At 39.2% G+C, this 20,167-nt stretch overlaps 1 protein-coding gene across 1 annotated transcript in view; it reads left to right on the top strand.

The window, feature by feature from the left end:
- Positions 1-20,167, top strand: part of MYO3B (myosin IIIB) — a 373,253-nt gene that overhangs the window by 147,063 nt on the left and 206,023 nt on the right. The window contains exons 10-16 of the mRNA XM_045560289.1: positions 9,423-9,519; positions 10,463-10,579; positions 11,502-11,606; positions 13,997-14,080; positions 14,896-15,098; positions 19,394-19,492; positions 19,844-19,958. Coding sequence (XP_045416245.1) covers positions 9,423-9,519; positions 10,463-10,579; positions 11,502-11,606; positions 13,997-14,080; positions 14,896-15,098; positions 19,394-19,492; positions 19,844-19,958 — 820 coding nt within the window. The remainder of the gene's footprint in view (positions 1-9,422; positions 9,520-10,462; positions 10,580-11,501; positions 11,607-13,996; positions 14,081-14,895; positions 15,099-19,393; positions 19,493-19,843; positions 19,959-20,167) is intronic.

The following is a 20,167-nucleotide window of genomic DNA, read 5'->3' as shown; positions in this document are numbered from 1 at the left end:
AAGTACTGAATGTTAAAAATATCCATTTTAATCTCTTATTCAACATCTAATTTATTCATTTATTCATTCAAGAGACATTCATGTGTGTGTATGTGTCAGGTCGTGTGCTCAACAGAGGGACTACAAAGGCAAATCAGATGCAGTTCCTGATAAAGAGCTAACAGTCTGGTGTGTGATACAGACAAGAATCAGATGAGAACAGCTCAGCATGAAAAGTACCTGGATAAAAGAATGCCTAGGGTATCTCTCAGAGCACCTGGGAAAGAAAGCCGACCTGGGGTTGGGATGGTTGAGAAAGAAGACCCTTTGGAACTGGTGGGAAGATGATCCTTGAACTGTCCTGAAGAACAAATAGAAGACAGTAGGGGAAGGAGGTTATTCCAGGTAATGGGGGAAGAATGAGTAATGAGCAAAGGGCAAGGCACAAGGGCTGGAAAGAGCTTGGGAAATCTGATGAACAATTAGTTGGCATGGTGGAAGCTCAGTGTGGGGTAGGTAGGAGGGAGAGATGAAGTAGGCAGGGGCCAGGTCATAATGGGCCTAAGGAGCTTGAATTTGTTCCTTAAGCACTAGGAAGCCACTGCAGAGTTCCAGAAGATTGTTTTGATTGCAGTATGGAGATTGGAATGGAGCTAGGGAAGAGAGTGAGCAGATCATACCAATTAAAAATTGCAGAATATATCGAGATAATGGTATTGTTAGGATTTAGTTTGATGGTTTGATTGAGGGAGATGGGGGAAAAAGAGAAGTATGTCAGTGGCTACCCAAATTGGGCTGCCTCCTTGCTCTGGTTCACACTGCAATCAAATAGAAATTGCAAGACACTAAGAGACAGAGACCCGTCAAAAGATTACTCCCTCTTCCTATCCTATCAAATGTAATACCAAGAACTTCCAGATATTACACGAGACTTCTAGCTTTCTGCCCAAAGTAGCGTTCTTCAATGGTTCAAACAGTTCTGGGCTCCCCATCTGGAGCAACTCTTTTGGATTTGAGAGCTGATACAGAGGAACGAGGCCTATAGCCTGTACTGTTCTGCTGTTCCTGCAAAGGCAAGGAAGGTTCTGTCTACTTTGGTACTTTCCCCAGGGGAGAGAGAAGTCGGTAGCTTGAGGGGGCTGCAGAGAAGAAGGCAGGTTCTTAAATGATGGTGAAAACTTAGATAGGTGAAGGGGAAGGATCTTATGTAGAAGGAGATATTGAAGATACAAGGGAGAGGAGGTAATAGAAGAAGCAAGAGGGAGTGGATCAGGGCCTAAGAGGAAGCTTGGCTTTAGAGAGAAAGAACCTCTAAGTTGGGAAAGACACAGAGAGGTTAGTTGAAAATACTCAGAAAATTTGAGGGGAAGAGGAGGTACCATGAGAAAACTCATGTTGAATGGCCTTTATCTTTCCAACAAACTAAGCAAGGTGGTCTCAGAGTTGGGAGTGGGCTGTGAACTCCAGAGGAGCGTTAAATCATTGAAATAGCCACTATAAGGAATATGATAAAGGATCAATTAAAGATAGACATAATGATTGCACAATAACCTAGAAAACCCAGGTAGGATGTAACTGAATAACATCTGGTTGTAGTGAAGTTAGTTAGTGTTTAAGATAATGCATGTAGAGCATTCAAGACAGCATTTGGCACTGGAAACTCTCAGAAAGTGTATCATCATCACTACCACATTTCCCATCTGTTATCTCAGGTAATTCTTAGTAACAAGGAGTAAGAGTAGAGGAAGCATATACTGTGGTCTTCTTCAGGCTGGAGACTGGCTTCAGTGGACATGATGGGTGGATAAGGGTGCTAGGGAATCAAGGTTAGTGGGAGAGTATCCCTGAGGTCTTTTGGGAGTAGGGAAGAAAGTGAAGCCAGAGTGGCTTACTGACTTTGAGGCTGAGTCTAGTCAGAGCATTGGCAGTTGAAGATGCAGAGCAGATTCAGTGAAAGGATGGTGAGAAAAGGGATTGCTGAACTGAGATCATGGGAACTTTTGAGAGATAATTAGGAACTAGGCATAGCTGAGCTTGTGGTCAACTTCGGAAGAGTAGAAATAAATGTTTTTAAATGTTGACAAGTTGAAGAACCCTGAGATTAAAATTTGAGGAGACTTAATGAAGTGATTGGTGGGATATGGGAAAACCAAAGACTGATATGTGGAGAAGGGGTAGAGAAAAAGGAAAATGAGGGGTCAAGTGCTAGAGAGGATGATAGAAGAGCATGATATGAACTTTTAAAAAGGAGACATTGGTTAGGGAAAGCAATGATTGAGAAAAGGCAGAGGGGAGCAGGGAGGATACACAGTCCCTTTACCCCGTCACAGTAAGTAGATGAAAGGTGGTGCTGGGACAAGAGCATTATGGGGAAGTGGTCCACCTCAGCTGTGATGAGTAGACAAGAATATTCAAGAGCAAGGCCAGGAATCATGGGGAGCCTGTTCACAATAGAGCGAGCTGTACTGTGCATGGAGGGCTTTCGTTGTAAGGCCCCCATCTCACCACTCCTGGGTCTAAGGTGTAACTGAGGTCAAGCTCATACCACTTGCCATGGGACAGCCAATAAGTTGAGAGGCAGGGTGTTGGGGCAAGGAAAGCAACTTTTATTCGAAGAGCCAGCAAACCAAGAAGATGGCCAACTAATGTCCCAAAGAACCATCTTAAGTTAATATGCGTTTTAGGCTCTTTTTTATCTTAAGGGAAGGGAAAAGAGGGGGAGTTGGGTTGCAAGAGGGAATTGAGGACTGTCAGGGAGAATCTGAGGAGGTTGTAAAACTTTGCTCTTGGTCAGTTACCTTTGGAGGATGCAGGTCAGGATGTTCCTAAAAATCTCTAACGTAGCATTGTTACTCTGTATGTATGCTTTCCTTATCTCCCTGGAAGTTAGTTTTGGAAAAGGCATGGTTTTCACCTTTCTCCTAGCCTACATGCAAAGCTAAGCAGAAGTTTTTAACCTAAACAATATGACTACAGGAGGTCAGAAGCAAAATGGAGCTAGTTATGCTAAGCCTCCCTTCCAGTGTTACATAAGCATTCTAGCTTCTCCGATTGCTGCAGTTTTTGGAAAGCCTGGCTGTGATCCATTCCCGTTTCACTATATATACACTATGGATAGATAGTTACAGATACAGCTACAGGATTCCAGAGGCCCCTGTGGAGAGGCAACATTGTGCTGTTTGAGATTTGATAGATACCATTATCTGATGCTGATTACAATGTATGCATGACACCATTGGAATTTAAGTTTTTCCAGTAATTTATAATTTTGCCATAGCATATATTCGATTTAGGTACAATAGAGCAGTCATGAATCCAAGGCTTACTCTCTTAAAGGAGTTAAAAAAGTCCTAAAATTATGTGAATAATAGTTTGAGGCCACATCATTACTTAATGTGGCAGAGGTGCTTTTAAACAATTTGTTCATTTTCTTTGTATCAGCTCCCATTTCCTTGACCTTGAAAAAGGACTTTTTCCCCAAATCAATTTACAAATTCCTGAATTCATTAACATCATCTGGTATGTTGTTTCATCATTAAAGTTCAGAGAAGTAGACTTAAAAACGTGCTTTTTATCACTTTACAAGGGCTATTGAGAGAAGAGCAAAATCACTCTCTAGAATGTGAATGGAGGCAGGGAAGGCACTAGGTTGGCTGCACCATGACTGTGAACTCAGCTATGAGCCTCAGTAAAATGACAAGATCCAGCATGTCATGCCCCTGCAGATGGCTTAGAACGAGCTGAAACCACAAATGTTAAACCTTCAAATGCCAAGGGTCTACTCTAAGTATTACTTGGTAGAAGAATTAAGTTGCTGGGTTTTTTCTGCTCCATTTAATGGATTTTGATTCTGCCCTTATGATTTGCCTGAGGCTGATTAAAACAATGACTTTAGCTTTTCTGATTTCTTTTCAATCTGCAGCAATGACCTTTAAAAACAGATTTCTCACAGTTTAACTGCAGAGCTTTCTCGGGTCCGTCTTGCTCACTCCCTCCCTCTTCTACCTGTAAACACATACATACCATATTACATCTACTCATGGGTTTCCAGGTTCTTGTATAAATGAATGACTCCTGAATAATTACTTCATAATGTGCTGAAAATGTTTGACACATAGGAGGTTAAAGATCCTCCTATACCCCTGACAGAGAAGAAACAAGTCTGTATCTTGATATAAGTAGTATCTGCTATCTATTAATATATACCTATATCTATGTAACTGAGTGAATGAATTAATATTTAATTTTCTACTGGTGTCACTGATTCTTACCGATTAGAGAAGTTACATATATCAAATACTGTTTAGTATGATTGATGATAAAGATTGCTGATTTATTGGGATTCTGGCCAAAACCGTGCTTAGATGAAAAACAGGCAGATACTATAGGATTATTAATAATTTCTACCCAAACAATTCTGTTTTTTGTTTGTTTGTTTGTTTGCCTTTTTTTTTTTTTTTTTTTGAGACAGGGCCTCACTCTCTCACCCCAGATAGAGTGCAGTGGCATCATCGTAGCTCACTGCAACCTCAAACTCCTGGGCTCAAGGGATCCTCCTGCCTCAGCCTCCCAAGTAGCTGGGACTACAGGCATGCTCTGCCACACCTGACTAATTGTTTTTTAATCTATGTAGTGTAGTGTATGTTTGATTGATATAACCTTAAGTTCACACCCAAGATAAAGCTCACATAGTTAAAGGTATCTTGGTGGCATCTTTGTCCATATTTGACTCTCAGTAAAATAGTGCCACTTCTAGATGGTGTGCTATTGTTTTTCTCATTCTAGCTCCAGGATTATGTGTTTTTGTCAAATAAAAGTTTCTCTTTCATCACCCCTGTTATCAAAGATTATATTGAAATGGAAATAATGATTTAGAAGAAATATTCAACATCACTGACTTTGGTATAGTAACAGTACTCTATCCTCAGTTTTCAGTAATGTTTTCCTTGTTCCATGGAATGTAGAGATAAGTCCATGGCCACAAAGGCCTTTGTCATAAACTCTTGAGGACCACCATCTTTGGTCCTGGATTTTTCCCCTCATTCTCTCTCTATCTCCTTTTTCCTCCACCTCCAACAAATTTTATTTCCCTTTATTTATGGAATCTGGTGGGAGAGTCAGTCATTCTCCACTGCTTCCAGTTCCACTCTTGGATGGAGGGGAGGGCCCTGATCCTGGGTATGGAAGAGCAGAGGCAGAGATGATCTTCACAATGGTCCTGCCACATGGTGACTGTCTAAGAGGCCATCAGGCATTTCTCAGGATGGAGACAAACGTCTCACTAGCATAGTGCTTGTAATTATTAGGCTAAAAGAGTTTATTTCCTTCCCATCCCTGAGTTATGATTTAGAACACTTTCTTCCATTGCTTTGTTCTTTGTCATAGTTGGGGAGTGAAGGGAAGAACACATCCTGCCACACCTACATGGAGCTCCTCCAACCCTGTCTGTACCTACCTGCATGGAAGTCTCCACTTCCACAGGCATAATTAGTTGGCAGGTAGGAAGAGGCTAAGGTATTAAGGAGTCACTTTTGGGCAAAATATGTATTTGTCAATATTGGTCATAGGACTTGCAGCTCAAAGAAGTTGGCAGGCCCAGTGATGGGATATTAAAGAGCATTCACACAGTAATGATTTTAACCATGATGCAGGCATAGAGATTAAACTATAGTGAAAGCAGCAACACTTTAGGAATTTATTTCATGAGAACAATTCCTCTAGTATCTGAACTAGTTTGGTTCTAAAGCTCCTTTCCCACTCACTGGATGGCCCAAAAACATTCCAAAAAAACCCTTCATCCTCTGCCTCATCTATGCCCACTGTCGTCTTAAGGGGAACTCCCAGCCTTCACCTCTGGCTTTGTCTCACCCACTCTTCAAATCCTGTTCTTACTCTCTGCCTATTTCCATAGACTTGATGTTTCAGGCTTGCCCTCATTTCCACCTTACTTGAGCCCTGGATTCAGATACCAGTTGCCTGTTTTCCTGATCCCTGAAACCTAAGGCAAACCCTACTGTCTACATCCTCCTCGTCAACTACCACACCAAACCCAAATTCCAGAACCAATCCAAGCCAGAGCTTCCACTTAAGCTCCAACCCTCAAACTCTATTTGTCTGAGAAGGCAGGCTTGGTAGCCAAGATACTTAGAGCCCCATGAAAACAAGTAGGAAATCTAGCAAAAGGCAGTATAGACTTTGCTGGAATTTGAAAATGTCTTCTGAGCCATTAAAACTGTAATACTTTACCATATTCTCTTGATTAAATAGAATGTCTTTGCTGTTTGTCTATTCGTTTATTTATCTCTCCATTCTTCTAAGCTTTGGAATACTCAGTCCAAGTACCTTTTAGTTGAAGATTTGTAATTTTCACATTAAACAAAGAATTCTTCAGCAAAAATTAATAATAGATGCTATTCTCAAGTAAGGCACTAGGTGGAGCTTGTGAATTTGAAGGAAATTTTAAGTCTGTAGTTACTAGTGACAAATCATTTAACTCAAGAAAATGGAAAAATATTTAAGCCAAATTTATTTTCATTAATTTAAACTAAAAATAGGGAAACATAAGACAATATAATGCCTTTTATAAGTATATATAAAGTCTAGAATAATTTTTTAAAAAGAGATAAAAATTGAAGTAAATAATATTTTTTCTCTTCAACCGACCCTCCAGACCCCATAGCCAAAGGAGGAAAATGAAGCAGGAAGCAGTTTCAGAAGAATACTAGCTGGGGAAGGCCAAGATAGGGCTGCAGGTTTTTATTTTTATTTTTTTTTACTGATTGGGAAAATTAAGTGTTTTTTGGAGGCAGAGTCTTGCTTTGTCGCCCCAGCTAGAATGCAGTGTCATCATCGTAGCTCACTGCAACCTCAAACTCCTGGACTCAAGCAATCCTCCTGCCTCAGCCTCCTGAGTAGCTGGGACTATAGGTGCTTGCCACCACTCCGAGCTAACTTTTCTATTTTTCGTAGAGATCGGATCTCTCGCTCTTGCTCAGACTGGTCTTGAACTCCTGACCTCAAGCCATCCTCCTACCTCACCTCCCAGAGTGCTAGGATTACAGGCCACCAAGCCTGGCCCGAAGTGGTCTATCAGAGTGCAAATACCTTGTATCTATAATACATCAACTTCTAGATTGCCTACTTCAATTTTTGGAGCAAATAATTCTAAAGAATTTGATTGCTTGTAAGCAGGGGAAGAGGTCACACATTGCTAATAACAGCAGGTAAAATCTTTTAAAAGTTGTTTTTTTGTTAATAAAATATTTGGAAAAGCTTTTTTTATGAGAATCAGCTTAGATTTACAGACAGCATCTGCATGATTCTTGGAAGTCAAATCTGTGAGATAGATAGACAGATTGGCATACCATATAGACAACATGCTGCAGGCTCAGAAGATAGAATTCTGATACTGGTGATGATGTATTGTGTATGTTCACACTGAAAATCACAACTTTCTACTAGAGTGTATCTATTTGTGAGACTGTAAGTGAAGTATTATCAGTGCTTCCATTTTTAGTTGGCTATAAAAATGTCCTCCAAAATGAAGCTTGACCTCTTTGTACGTAGTTCAAGCGGCCTTTAAGTCCAGGTCAGGAGTTACAGGAAGAAAAAAACCCTGGACAACTCACCATTGGTTTAGCGGTATTGTGAATTCCGATTTCCTTCTCCAATCTGCCTGTTTCTATTTACTTTTCAGAGTCCTGAGATATCTGCTCCATGCATTCTGTCCAGGGTATTTGGTTGCATTCACTGGAGAAACAAGAGCAGAGATTATCCATCTTAACTGGAACCAGATCTATGGATAATTTTTTAAATCCTGATTTTCTTTGTCAAGTGATAAGTAGAATGAACTCTGGCTTAGCTTATTTCACAAAATTATAAGAATTTAGGAAAGAGATAAACTAGCTGAATTTAATATGAGAATTTAATTACTTCATAAAAATGTATTGCAGTATTTTTATGATGAACTTCAAGGAAAATAATTCATAGGTTTTATGTGAAGAAGATTTTGATTAGAAATATACACCCTTTTACTGTTTTATTTTCCAAAATGATTAGCTAGAAGCAGGCAGCATCTCTGAGTCTTAGAAAAAATTGTTATTACAAACCAATTGATTTCTCTTTGACATCACCAATATGTAAAGACACAGATGAAATAATTGTTCTGTTTAGTAATAATAAATGTTTAGGTTATAAATTATTTTTTATTAAATAAAATTAAGCTTCTTCTATTTTGGAACTTTATATGAATTAGCAGCAAAACTAGTTCTAGCACTGGAGATGACTACACAGCGTGCTTCAAATATCCCTTTTTCAAATCTATCATTGATGGGGACTGGAAAGTAAGATTTCATTTAATAGGCTAGAAAGAGAAAAAAAGTTACTGTTTTGTTTTATTTGCTCATTTCTATTGTGTAATACATTTAAACTTAGTATGTAGAGCTAATATGTTTACTTCTTCCTCTTTACCTACTTTTGTAAAATGCATGTAGCAAGAGGTAGGGTGTACATCAAGATTCCATGACTTCTACATGGTACTCACAGCAAAACTTTCAGTCAAAGCCAGCTTCTGGGACCTGACTAGGTAGGATAGTACCAGTGGGTGACATCCTTGTAAGCTGTGGTGATGGCAGGCATAAAAAATGACAAGGGTCCAGGCACAGTGGCTCACACCTGTAAGCCCAACACTTTGGGAGGCTGAGGCAGGAGGATTGCTAGAGGGCAGGGGGATTGCTAGATGCCAGGAGTTCAAGACCAGCCTGAGCAATATAGCAAGACCCCATCTCTACAAAAAATAGAAAAATTAGCCAGAAATAAAAAAAATCATGGGGTATACCGGTAGTCCCAGCTACTAGGGAGGTTGAAGTAGGAGGATTGCTTGAGCCCAGGACTTTGAGGCTGCAATGAGCTATAATGACATTACTGCATTCTAGCCTGGGCAACAGAGCAAGACTCTATCTCAAAAACAAAAAAAAAGTGACAGGGAAGAGCCAAGCAGTGATGCTTCTCTGCTGGTGAATTTATAGTACGTAGGAGGACATTTTACATGTGATTTTGTTTAGTTAACGGTATTCTGAGTAATGTGTGGAGTTATGGAAATTATTGATTCCAAATTTTGACAAGGATGTAACAATAGTACGTAGTACATTTTTTCAATATTCTTACATTTCTGCATCCATTACTGTATGTGCTTTCACAGCCACCTGTGAGATATATAGATCAGTCATGAGTCATTCTTTTTATTGATGAAGAAAACTGAGATAATAGATGTTAAGGGATTTGCTCTAATTTCCTTCTGGTACCTCTACTGGACTTGCTTTTCCTATCCCTGTCTCTGAAGTCTCTGAATATGTAATAAGATTGTGAATGAGCCATCCTCATTGCCTACTTTCTGCTACATTATTTGCTGTCTTGATGGTAATACTCTCTTGTTAAATTTCTAGGCATGAGAGGATGCATACTAGAAGGCCCTATCGTGTGGAGGATGCTGAAAAATACTGCCTTGAGGATGATTTGGTCAATCTAGAGGTTCTGGATGAGGTACTAAGTATTTAGCAGACAATTCTCATTGATGGCATTTGTTTCATGTGAATGGTCTGACCTTTCTCTTGTAGACCATGTTCTCCTAAGGTCATTTGAAAATTTAATTGTTTGCATAGCTGTGGGGTGAAGCTCAGGGAGCATTCAGTTGCTGTGACTATGATCCTGTCTATGATCATTTATAGTTCCTAGAATGATGAAGAGAAAAGGATTTGGATTTTTCCAATAAAGCCTTTTACATTGTAAGCCTAAAAGATAGATTTTATCAGCTAAGATTATTTTCTGTTTAATAAAAATTGCAATTAACCCTTAAGTTAATATAGTTCTTCATAAAGAGGTGCTTCATTTAGGGAAATAGTGGAGTTAATATAGCTTGAATTCTAAATTTGAAAACTGTGATAATCCCATTTAAAATATGCATGTTTAATAGAGCTGTTAATTGCACTGGATCTGTTTATACTGAGTCCAACTCTGGGGATTTTTAGTTTCAATGCCTGAATCACTAAAGTTTAATAAAAACTGTTCTATTATGTATTCCTACCACCTAGCTTTTACATGTAATGCTTTGAGAAATGAAGTTACCATTTTGTCAGTGTTGTTTATCAATAGGAATGACCTATTATATAAAATTCCAAATACAACATTTTGATTGGTTAAGTTTTTTTCATATAACTGTGTTGGATACCTCAATGCCTTTTAGCAAGTCCTTAGTAGGCCTAATTCCTTCAGTATATTCCTATATTCCTATTTTCTCTTCTTTCAAGGTAAATATTGGCATCATTTTAATGATTTAGGATCATTATGGTAACTGTATGATTTAAATGGACTACTTTCATCTTTTAGAGAAAGATATTCTTGTAAAAATAAATTTATTGTCATTTTTAGAATCTCTCTTATGATTGGAAACAACTTTTACTCTCAATATCATTTATCCTCTTCTTAGGATACAATTATCCATCAGTTGCAGAAACGTTATGCAGATTTGCTGATTTACACATATGTTGGAGACATCTTAATTGCCTTAAACCCCTTCCAGAATCTAAGCATATACTCTCCACAGGTAAGGGATGTTTTAAGAGCAGATTACTCCTTAATTAAAGAAAATTAAAAATCATAAAGGCAAATGAAAAGAAGGAAAAAGTAAGAATAAAAATATGCTACCCTAGAGATGTATACCACAAACTGCAGATAATAATGCAATACAAACTGAATTCTTATACTTTGGGGGTAACTTTTTATTTTATTTTATTTTTTTAAATTTTTAATAAAGTCCATTCTCCTTTTTTTTTTTTTTGAGACAGAGTCTCGCTCTGTTGCCCGGGCTAGAGTGAGTGCTGTGGCATCAGCCTAGCTCACAGCAACCTTAAACTCCTGGGCTTAAGCGATCCTCCTGCCTCAGCCTCCTGAGTAGCTGGGACTACAGGCATGCACCACCATGCCCGGCTAATTTTTTCTATATATATATTTTTAGTTGGCCAGATAATTTCTTTCTATTTTTAGTAGAGACAGGGTCTCACTCTTGCTCAGGCTAGTCTCGAACTCCTGACCTCGAGCGATCCACCTGCCTCGGCCTCCCAGAGGGCTAGGATTACAGGCGCGAGCCACCGCACCCATCCGGGGGTAACTTTTTAAAACAAGCTGTAACAATAGCTAATATTTATTGAATGCTTACTGCATGCCAAGCACTGAGTCACTTTACTTATTTCTCACAACCCCATGGGACAGGTATTGTTATTAAGCCTAGTTGGCAGATGAGGAGACTTACCATAGGGTGAACTCCCTTATACAAGCCCACAAATCCAGTCAGTACAGGAGCAGGATTTGAACTCAGGCCTGCAGACTGCAGTGCCTGTGCTCTACAGACTTCCTGGTGCAGCAAGTCCCCTAATAAGTGACAAAGTCTTGGGTAACAAGTAATGAAACACCAGATGGTCCAGTGGAGCATTAGAAGTTTCTTTTAAATTAATTATTTTTTTCTTCAGTTTTCCAGACTTTATCATGGAGTGAAACGTGCCTCAAATCCCCCCCACATATTTGCATCAGCAGATGCTGCTTACCAGTGCATGGTTACTTTCAGCAAAGATCAGGTAAGAACTCACCTTTCTTTCCTTCCAGTCATGTCCTAGCTTCCTCTTCAGCTTATAAGTCTTTCTGAAACCTTTCCATTCTGGTTGCTGATACTGACCCAAAGAAATAGAAAATGAAATAGCAGTACAGTGGAACTGGAACACTGATAAAGCCATAGTAGCAGGAAAATGTGAAAACCCTTTTCAAGAAAAATGAAACATGCACATAAAGAGCACTCATTTTCTCTGATAAAATGTAATAAAGATATTTCTAATATGAATATAATGAGAACATAGTGCAAACATAATCTGATTACATGGCAATGATTGTAATAAAAACAGGACATAGAATGGCATAAGTGAAATTCTTTCCTATTAAGGTCTCAGAATTTTCATGATCTGGTGCTTTTTGTGTGAAATATTGCACAGATTGACAGTGATCATGCACCACACCATTTAGCTGCTGAGAAATTATGATGGATTGGGTAAAGACCGAAAAAACTTTAAACTCAATGCTAGTTAAACCCAAATTTTCCTCATACATTTTACCTTTCTAGACTTCTAATTCACAGTGGTGACATATCCAACTTTTGACCCCGCCTTTACTTTCAATAGATGGGCATATTTTCTTTTGTTTCTTTATTCAGTTTGAAATAGAAGTAATCTAATCTGGCAAGCAAATTTTATGAGCAAATAACTGTGTGTACTTCCTGATTCTTGTAAAGTCCCAGTTTTGGGGTTTATTTGTGGAATAGATGAGATTATAACAGTGCAAGTTATAAAATGGAATACGTGAATTCACCGTAGGTTAGAAACTTGGCTTCTTCAAATTCTTACCTTTCCCAGAGACTTGTGAAGTGTCCATAGATTTCATAAAGAGGAAGTAAATGGAAAGAAATATATGTGGTTTTCAAGTTAAAAAGTTGCTGCACTGTGTTGCCTTTTTTCTAACACCACTTCTGACATCAAATGTGTCTTTTTCAACACCAACCAATTCTCTGACACTAACTGGGTGTCCAACAATTCAATTCAGTTCTGACACTAACTATCTGGAGTTGGTGCGGACTCTACAGATTAGGTGATCAGTCCTACAAAACTCTTCCCACTTTAGATACCAGCTGCAAATGGTGTACCCAGTCTTCCCACACTTCTATCCAGCCAAATACAAATTCAGGGGTTCCCACAACATCCCTCAGGTTTGATAATTCACTAGAATGACTCATAGAACGCAAGAAAACAGCTTATTTATGTTCACTGGTTTATTAAAAGGGTACAACTCAGGAAAAGCCAAAAGGAAGAGATGCATAGGGCTGTCTATACGGGGTGGAGGGACATGGCACACAGCTTCCATGCTTTTTCTGGGGACAGTCCCCTCCCAGGACCTCAATGTCTTTACCAACTGGGAAGTTCTCTGAATCTTTTTGTTTAAGAATTTTTATAACTCCATCTCTAAGCGTCCTCCCCTTTCTGAAATAAGGAGGTGGAGCTGAAAGTTCCCACCCTCTAATGACATATTTGGTCTTTCTAGTGACCAGCCCCCATTCTGATGCTGTCTAGAAGCCCTACCTTGAACCCTCTTGTTATCAATAAATAAACTGAGGTATGGTTGAAAGGAACTCCTTGTGAGTAACAAAAGATACTCCTATCATTCCTATCACTCAGGAAATTCCAAGGATTTTAGGAGCTTTATGCCAGGAACCAGGGACAAAGACCTAATATATAATTTTATTATGCCATACTCACTAATTTCCTTCTAAGTTCCTACAAATGAATGATGAAAAGATCAACAATACAATAAAAAATAAACAAAGGATATGGATGGGTCACAAAAAAGAAAAGCTTCTTAAGCATATGGAAAGAGGCTCAACCTCACTCATAATTTTAAAAATACAGATTAAAACGGTACTGAAATGCCATTTTTTACCTACCAGATTGGCAAAAGTCCACCATACTCTATTGGTGAGGCTGTAGGAGAGCAGGCACTCTCCTATATTGGTATAGTCCTTAGGGGAACAATTTAGTAGTGTCTATCAAATTTACAAAAGTATTAGCTTTTGATACAGCATCACCATTTCTAGGAATGTATTCTGCAAACCTGCATATAAATATGACTTATATATAAGGTTATTCACTACAATATTGTTTGTAATAAAAAAATAAAAAACCTCAAGTGTCCATCAATATGGGTCTGGTTAAATAAATTATAATATATCTGTATGATGGAACAACAAGTAGCAATATAAAAGGTTGAAGCAGCTCTCCCTGTACTGAAATGGGAAGATTCCTAAGATATATTTCTCAGTGAAAAATTAAGGTGTGCTGTAGTAGATGTTATATGAAAACCATAGCTAAACACACAAGTTGTTTCTGTGCTGTGAATGCTTCATTTGACACTCCATTTTCTGTGTCAGTGCATTGTCATCAGTGGAGAAAGTGGATCCGGGAAGACAGAAAGTGCCCACCTGATTGTTCAGCATTTGACTTTCTTGGGAAAGGTATTGACTAACCTGCTTTATGTATCAAGTTCCTACAGAGTAACTGCATATTTTACAAATGATGAAGGTACTGGGTTTTTTTTTATTAGGGGTTACATAAAAACATTCCATCATTGTTATGTTTGCCTCCTGGTAGTGAGGCCTCTTACGATGTCAGCATGCTCTCCTTCTTTCACGTAGGGAGGAGAATAATGCCAGCATGAATTTACTAGTTTATTGGCAATTAATTTTCATGTTTTCAGTGTAATAGAAACATTTAGCCATTAAATAGTAAAAGTGGTTAAGCACTAGGAACAAGATCAGGGAGAGCCACTCCAGTGATTAAAGGGATGGAAAATAGAAATCTTTGAGCAAAAGTTGAGGGAAATGAAAATTTTTAGCTTAGTGAAATGGACATTGAAGGAATGACTTCAAAAGTAGTCTAGTAGTTACTTATACTCAGAATTAGTGTAGTAGGTGACTAAGAATTTATGGAATTGTCTTATAGATAAGGTTTATTGAATATTATAATAGATGACTGAGAAAAGTTAGGGGATCTGTTTAAAATTCTGTCTAAGGATTTTCATCTGTCAAGGATTTTAAATGAAGTGTTGTTGAATTTAAAATGCTGTTCTATTGAGCTTCATCTGGTTCATATGCACCTGGGGAGGTGCTCACCTGAGAAAACGATGCTGGCGGTTGATGCTAATTTCTCCCAAATGGAGCTCTTCGTAAAAGAACAATGTGAATTTTGGTGGGCAAGGGAGGGGTGCCTGGCAACTTTGCAGGAGTAATGTTTCCAGGGGTTCCTCTTGACTGTTCTCTGTTTGGCGCAGGCCAATAATCAGACCTTGAGAGAGAAAATTCTACAAGTCAACTCCCTGGTGGAAGCCTTTGGGAATGCATGCACTGCCATCAATGACAACTCGAGCCGTTTTGGAAAATATCTGGAAATGATGTTTACACCAACTGGAGTTGTGATGGGAGCAAGAATCTCTGAATATCTTCTTGAAAAATCCAGAGTTATAAAACAGGCAGTGTAGGTGAACTACTTTATCACTCTGTTTTTGCTCTGCAATATAAACTGGGCAGCTTTGGGAATTTCAATGGTTCAATTTTTCACCCCTGTCCTTAGCATTTCCCAACTTCCCCAAGAGCAAGGAATTATTTAAGCAAAGGATCAGTGGTAGTCTTTGACCTAAAAAATGTTATGGTGTTAAGGGGCAGAGTACGAAGGGGCAGGGTGGGTGTGCTTTTGGGATAGGTATGCCTGTTTCTCCTGAGTTGGCTGTGTCAGGTAGAATTTAGCAGTATTGCAGACACTTTTAAAAATCATTAGGGCCCTTAAAATTGAATTTGTCTATTTAAAAAAGCGCTGAGAATACTCCACATGCTAATTATTTCCCTAGATTGAGAGAAAGAGAGAGAAAAAACCCAATTATTCTATTTTTAAGGAAAGCAGTATGGTAATAGTAATCAATAGCATGGACTTTGCTGTGGGTTCAGATGCTGGCTCTGATACTTACCTTGGACATTTCACTAACTTTCTCTGTGCCTTATCTGTGAAATGGAGATGCTGCTAGTACTGACCTTGTGGATTTGTTGTGAGAATTAATGAGTTCATTTATATAAAATTACCTGAAAGAATGCCAGATATGGTACATGCTATCGGAGTATTAGCCACTCTTCCTATTATCATTATAATAATAATTACTATTATTGCCAGACATCAGAGTTCCTCAGGAGCGTGGTTCTATACATACATATCAGTGCATTATTGAATGCCTGCTGTATGTCAGTGCTGTACTTTCTGCTGAGGTTGCAAGAGTAAGCAAAATAAAAAAGATTTCTGTTTTCATGGAGCTTGGAGTGTGTGGTGTATGGGGGAGGAATGGGGGAGGATCGTAGGCATTAAACAAATAAACTGAAATGTGGAACAATTGTGATAAGTACCAGGAAGCAACGTAGGTGCTACAAAGATGAAACAGGAGAAAGGAAGGGCAAGTAACCTAGTCCAGGAAGAAAGAGGAGCTCCCTGTGTATGAGACATTTAATCTGACATCTGAGGATCACTGGGAGTTAGGCAACAAGGTGGGGATAGGGTGGGGAGGGAGAGGGTGGCAAAGATGAGACTGAGGCCAGATGATGTAGGTCTTTGGAACCAGTCTGAGGATTTTGAACCTTTTTCTAAGGGCAACAGGAAGTCGCTGAATGTTTTCAAGCAGGGAGGTCACCGAACCCAACTTGCATTTTGAAATGATCACACTAGCTTCAGAGGGCAAATGGATTGGAGGAGATGTAAGAGGAATTGTGTTGATACTGTTAGGAGGTTGATGCCAAATCCACATGAGAGAGAATGTTGGCCTGCACTAAGGTGGTAGCCGTGGAGATGGAGAGAAGTTGAGCAGTCTGAGAGATACTGTGCAAGTGGAATCCACAGGACTTGTTCTAAGTTGAGAACTCAAACCTCTCTCTCTGTCACGCCCTTGCAGTTTCCTCACACAGTAGGGACTGGTGTGAACATTAAACAAACAAACAAAAAGGTAGAGTGAGAGTCATTTAAGCTTCCCTGTGGCTTCTTGATTAATTTTTATGAGGTCCTCCAATTCTTTCTCCCCAAATTAGGATGATTTTAAAGTTTAGGGAGCTACCTCTGACAGAATGAAAAGAATAGTGTTCTGTGTTAAAATGTAAAATGATCTTTTACAAAGATGTGAGGTCGATTCCACTCACAGCTATGTCACTTGTGATATGTCGATAATTAACATAAATATCCTCATACTTTGCTTTTCTCATATGCAGTATGGACATAATGATGCCAACCTCACAAGACTGTTATGGGAATTAAATGAGATAAAGAGAATATGGGCCTGTGCAAGTCCTGTTCATCTGACCTTTGTGGGTCAGCCCACTTCTGGGCACACTATAGATTCCCCCTTAGGGCTGGGTGTGGTCATGTGACCAGTGCTGGCAAATGGGCAGGTAATGACAACTCCAGAGTCTGGCAAAGTGTAAGGTGGTGGCTGTCCCATCCGTGACTACAGTGAGCACAGCCCCACTGCTGAGCCCCCAGGACATGTACTCTGAGCAAGAAGTAAGACTTTGTTGAGTTAAGCCACTAAGATCCTGGGACATTTGTTACTGCAACAAGACCAAGCCAAGCCAATCCTGATAGATAAAGGGATGAAAATCAAATTGAATTTATCCTAGGGATGGATGTTGGCAGGAAAAGCATGGAAGAATTGAAAAGTAGAAGTATCTGCAGAAAAACTATAGGAAGGTCAGACCAAGACGAGTCAGCCAAAGCCTGCACATTTAATGAAGGTTCAAGAACCAGTGATACTCATCCCAGGCATACTGGTTCCTGTCTCAGTAAATGGTGCTAGCATCACTAGATGCTCAAGTTAGAAACCTGGGAGCCAGACTCCAAGTCCCTCTCCTTCACCATCCTCAAGCTGCTATACTTTCTCAGCTAGACCTCCTAATTGGTCTCTGTGTATACATCTTGACTTCTTATAATCTAGTCTTCCATCCTGCACCTGGAGAGTACATTTTCTAACACAAGTCTATTCATGTCACACACTTATAGTGCAACCCGGCTCCAGTTTAAAACTTCAAAGAATTCCAATTGCTTAATCAAAAAAATCCTAATTATAGCCTAAAAAGGCCTTGTGTGGGCTGGCCCTGCCTGCCTGTCCACCCCCTTCTCACTAGCATTGTTTGGTCCACCTACCATACGTGGGTATTGTGCTCAGAGCCTTTTTGTCTGTGCTGCTCCCTCTGTGTGGAATGCTTTTCTTCCTTCTCCTTGTACCTCCTTCCAGCTCATTCTCATGCTTCAGGGTTTCACTTAAGTGTTATATTTTTAGAGAGTCCTTCCCCTGACTTGACACAAGTAACCTACCCTTATTCCCCAACATGATTCTTTATCTCAGCCCCTTGCTTATTTCTTTCAAATTCAACAAATCTTGTTGTTTCAACTAAATGCATCCCTAGAAGGGATGCTCCAAGAGGACATGAAACCTCTTAGTCCTGTATCCCTAGCCCCTGGCTTAGTGCCTGCCATGACTGGCACTCAAGACATTTATTAGTTGAATAGTCAGCTTTTTACTATCTATATGTATCCCATAACATCATGTGGTATTCCTCAAATATACCCAATAAAATTTATTTTAAAAAATAAAGATGAATAAAAAAATACAAATAAATTTATTAGTTAAGTGAACAACTGAATGAGAAATGGCAAGTAAAGGCATCTAGAATGCAGGGCAGGGATTAAAATGCACCAGAAGAGCTTTGACAAAATAAACAACCAAAGGAAGACGAAGATGCCCAGCAGAGGCTGAAGATGGAGGCCATGTCACAGATGGGGACGAGGGGGAGAAGGGAGACAAGATTCCTTTCCGCAGAGCTAGATTGCCCAAGGAGAGATTTGCCAAAATTCAAGGGTATCAGTGGAAGAGACTGTCCTCCTCCAGAGGAAAGAAAAGGATCTGGAGCAGTGCTTTTCAAACTCTCTGTGCTGAAGGACCAGTTTTTTTTGTTTGTTTGTTTGTTTTTTTAATCCCCAATCCATTGTGAACCTTTCTAAAATACAATGAAAATTATTCATCAGAAAAATTATCATGCTCTTAGATGTCATCACAATACCACTTTCTATAAAATGTCTGGGCATGTATTTTCTGGTTCCTTCTATTGTTATAAGCTGATGTCTGTCCACAGACCATGCTTAGAGTAGCACCTATCTAAAAGGACTCTGGCCAGAGTGGCTTAAAAGAGGTAGATGGCAGGAGACCAGGGGGACTCATGAATGACATTTTGAATGGTATTTGAAAGAAGACCAATTTGGAAGAGTGGAGACCTCAGTTTTGGGACCATTGCTGCTCCCTAATCTGCTGTATGACTGACTAGCTACTTCCTGTCTGGGGCTCCAATAAAGTAGGGGATTTGGCTGATCTTTCTATGCTGGACCTCACTGTCTCTGAAACAACAGGGGCTACAAACAGAAGGCATGTGGCACAGATGCGTAGATGTTTTGGCTGAAATGGAAAGATGTCAACATGTGTAACCTGAGCTGTTTCCTGTAAATGTCCTATTCTCTAAAACCTCTTTCTGCTTATAGTAAAGTTAAGTGTGCTTAATAATGCAGCATTGTGACAATTACCATAGTAATCCCGTTACTATTACTATTCTGTAATTAGGAGGTAGCTTATTTAATTGCCTGAAAATGTGAACTTGCTATGGTATAATATTTTGCACAGAAAGAAAATGGTGTAAATTACTTGGGATGGGGAAGCACAGAATAGGTTATTAATAAAGTTCCTTTTTTTTCAGGGGAGAGAAAAATTTTCACATATTTTACTATATTTATGCTGGTCTTTATCACCAAAAGAAACTTTCTGAGTTTAGGCTTCCTGAAGAGAAGCCTCCTAGGTAAGTGTCAGGGGTTTTGATTGTTCATGTTTAATAAATATATGATTAGCAATTGACAAACTTGGAAGTAAATGGTGCTATTTTCCTAACTGGAAACTCACAGTATATTTAAGTGAAATAGTCAGAACAAGGTGGCAGGGACTGCATCTCACCATTTGCGTATTCTAGAAAGTTAAAAAACTCAACTGTAGCCATTTTACTCAGCCCTCCATACCATATTCAGAGGCAGTATTAGACTATAAAGGAAATGCCCTTGCAAAGAAGAGGCTCAAGTGGCACCTGCCCTGGCATTTGAGGTGCCATTTTCCAAGTCAGTGCTCATTCTGCTTGTTCATGCTTCACTTTATTTAGGTACATAGCTGATGAAACTGGAAGGGTAATGCATGACATAACTTCCAAGGAGTCTTACAGAAGACAATTTGAAGCTATTCAACATTGCTTCAGAATTATAGGGTTCACTGACAAGGTAAGTGATCATCAAGAGAAAAAGAAACTCAAGCGTTAATATTCTTAGATGAATGTGAGTGAAGATGTAGATGTTCTAACTTGGGGTAGGATACTTGCTTTTCAGATACCATGGTGGTCTTGCTACTCCAGGTGTGGTCCAAAGACCAGAAACATCGTCATCATCTGAGAGCTTGTTAGAAATGTAGACTCTTAGGTCCATGTAAGAAT

This window comes from Lemur catta, chromosome 8, assembly GCF_020740605.2.
Source record: "Lemur catta isolate mLemCat1 chromosome 8, mLemCat1.pri, whole genome shotgun sequence".
In the NCBI taxonomy this organism is placed as follows: Eukaryota; Metazoa; Chordata; class Mammalia; order Primates; family Lemuridae; genus Lemur; species Lemur catta.
This window is presented reverse-complemented; position numbering and strand designations above follow the sequence as displayed.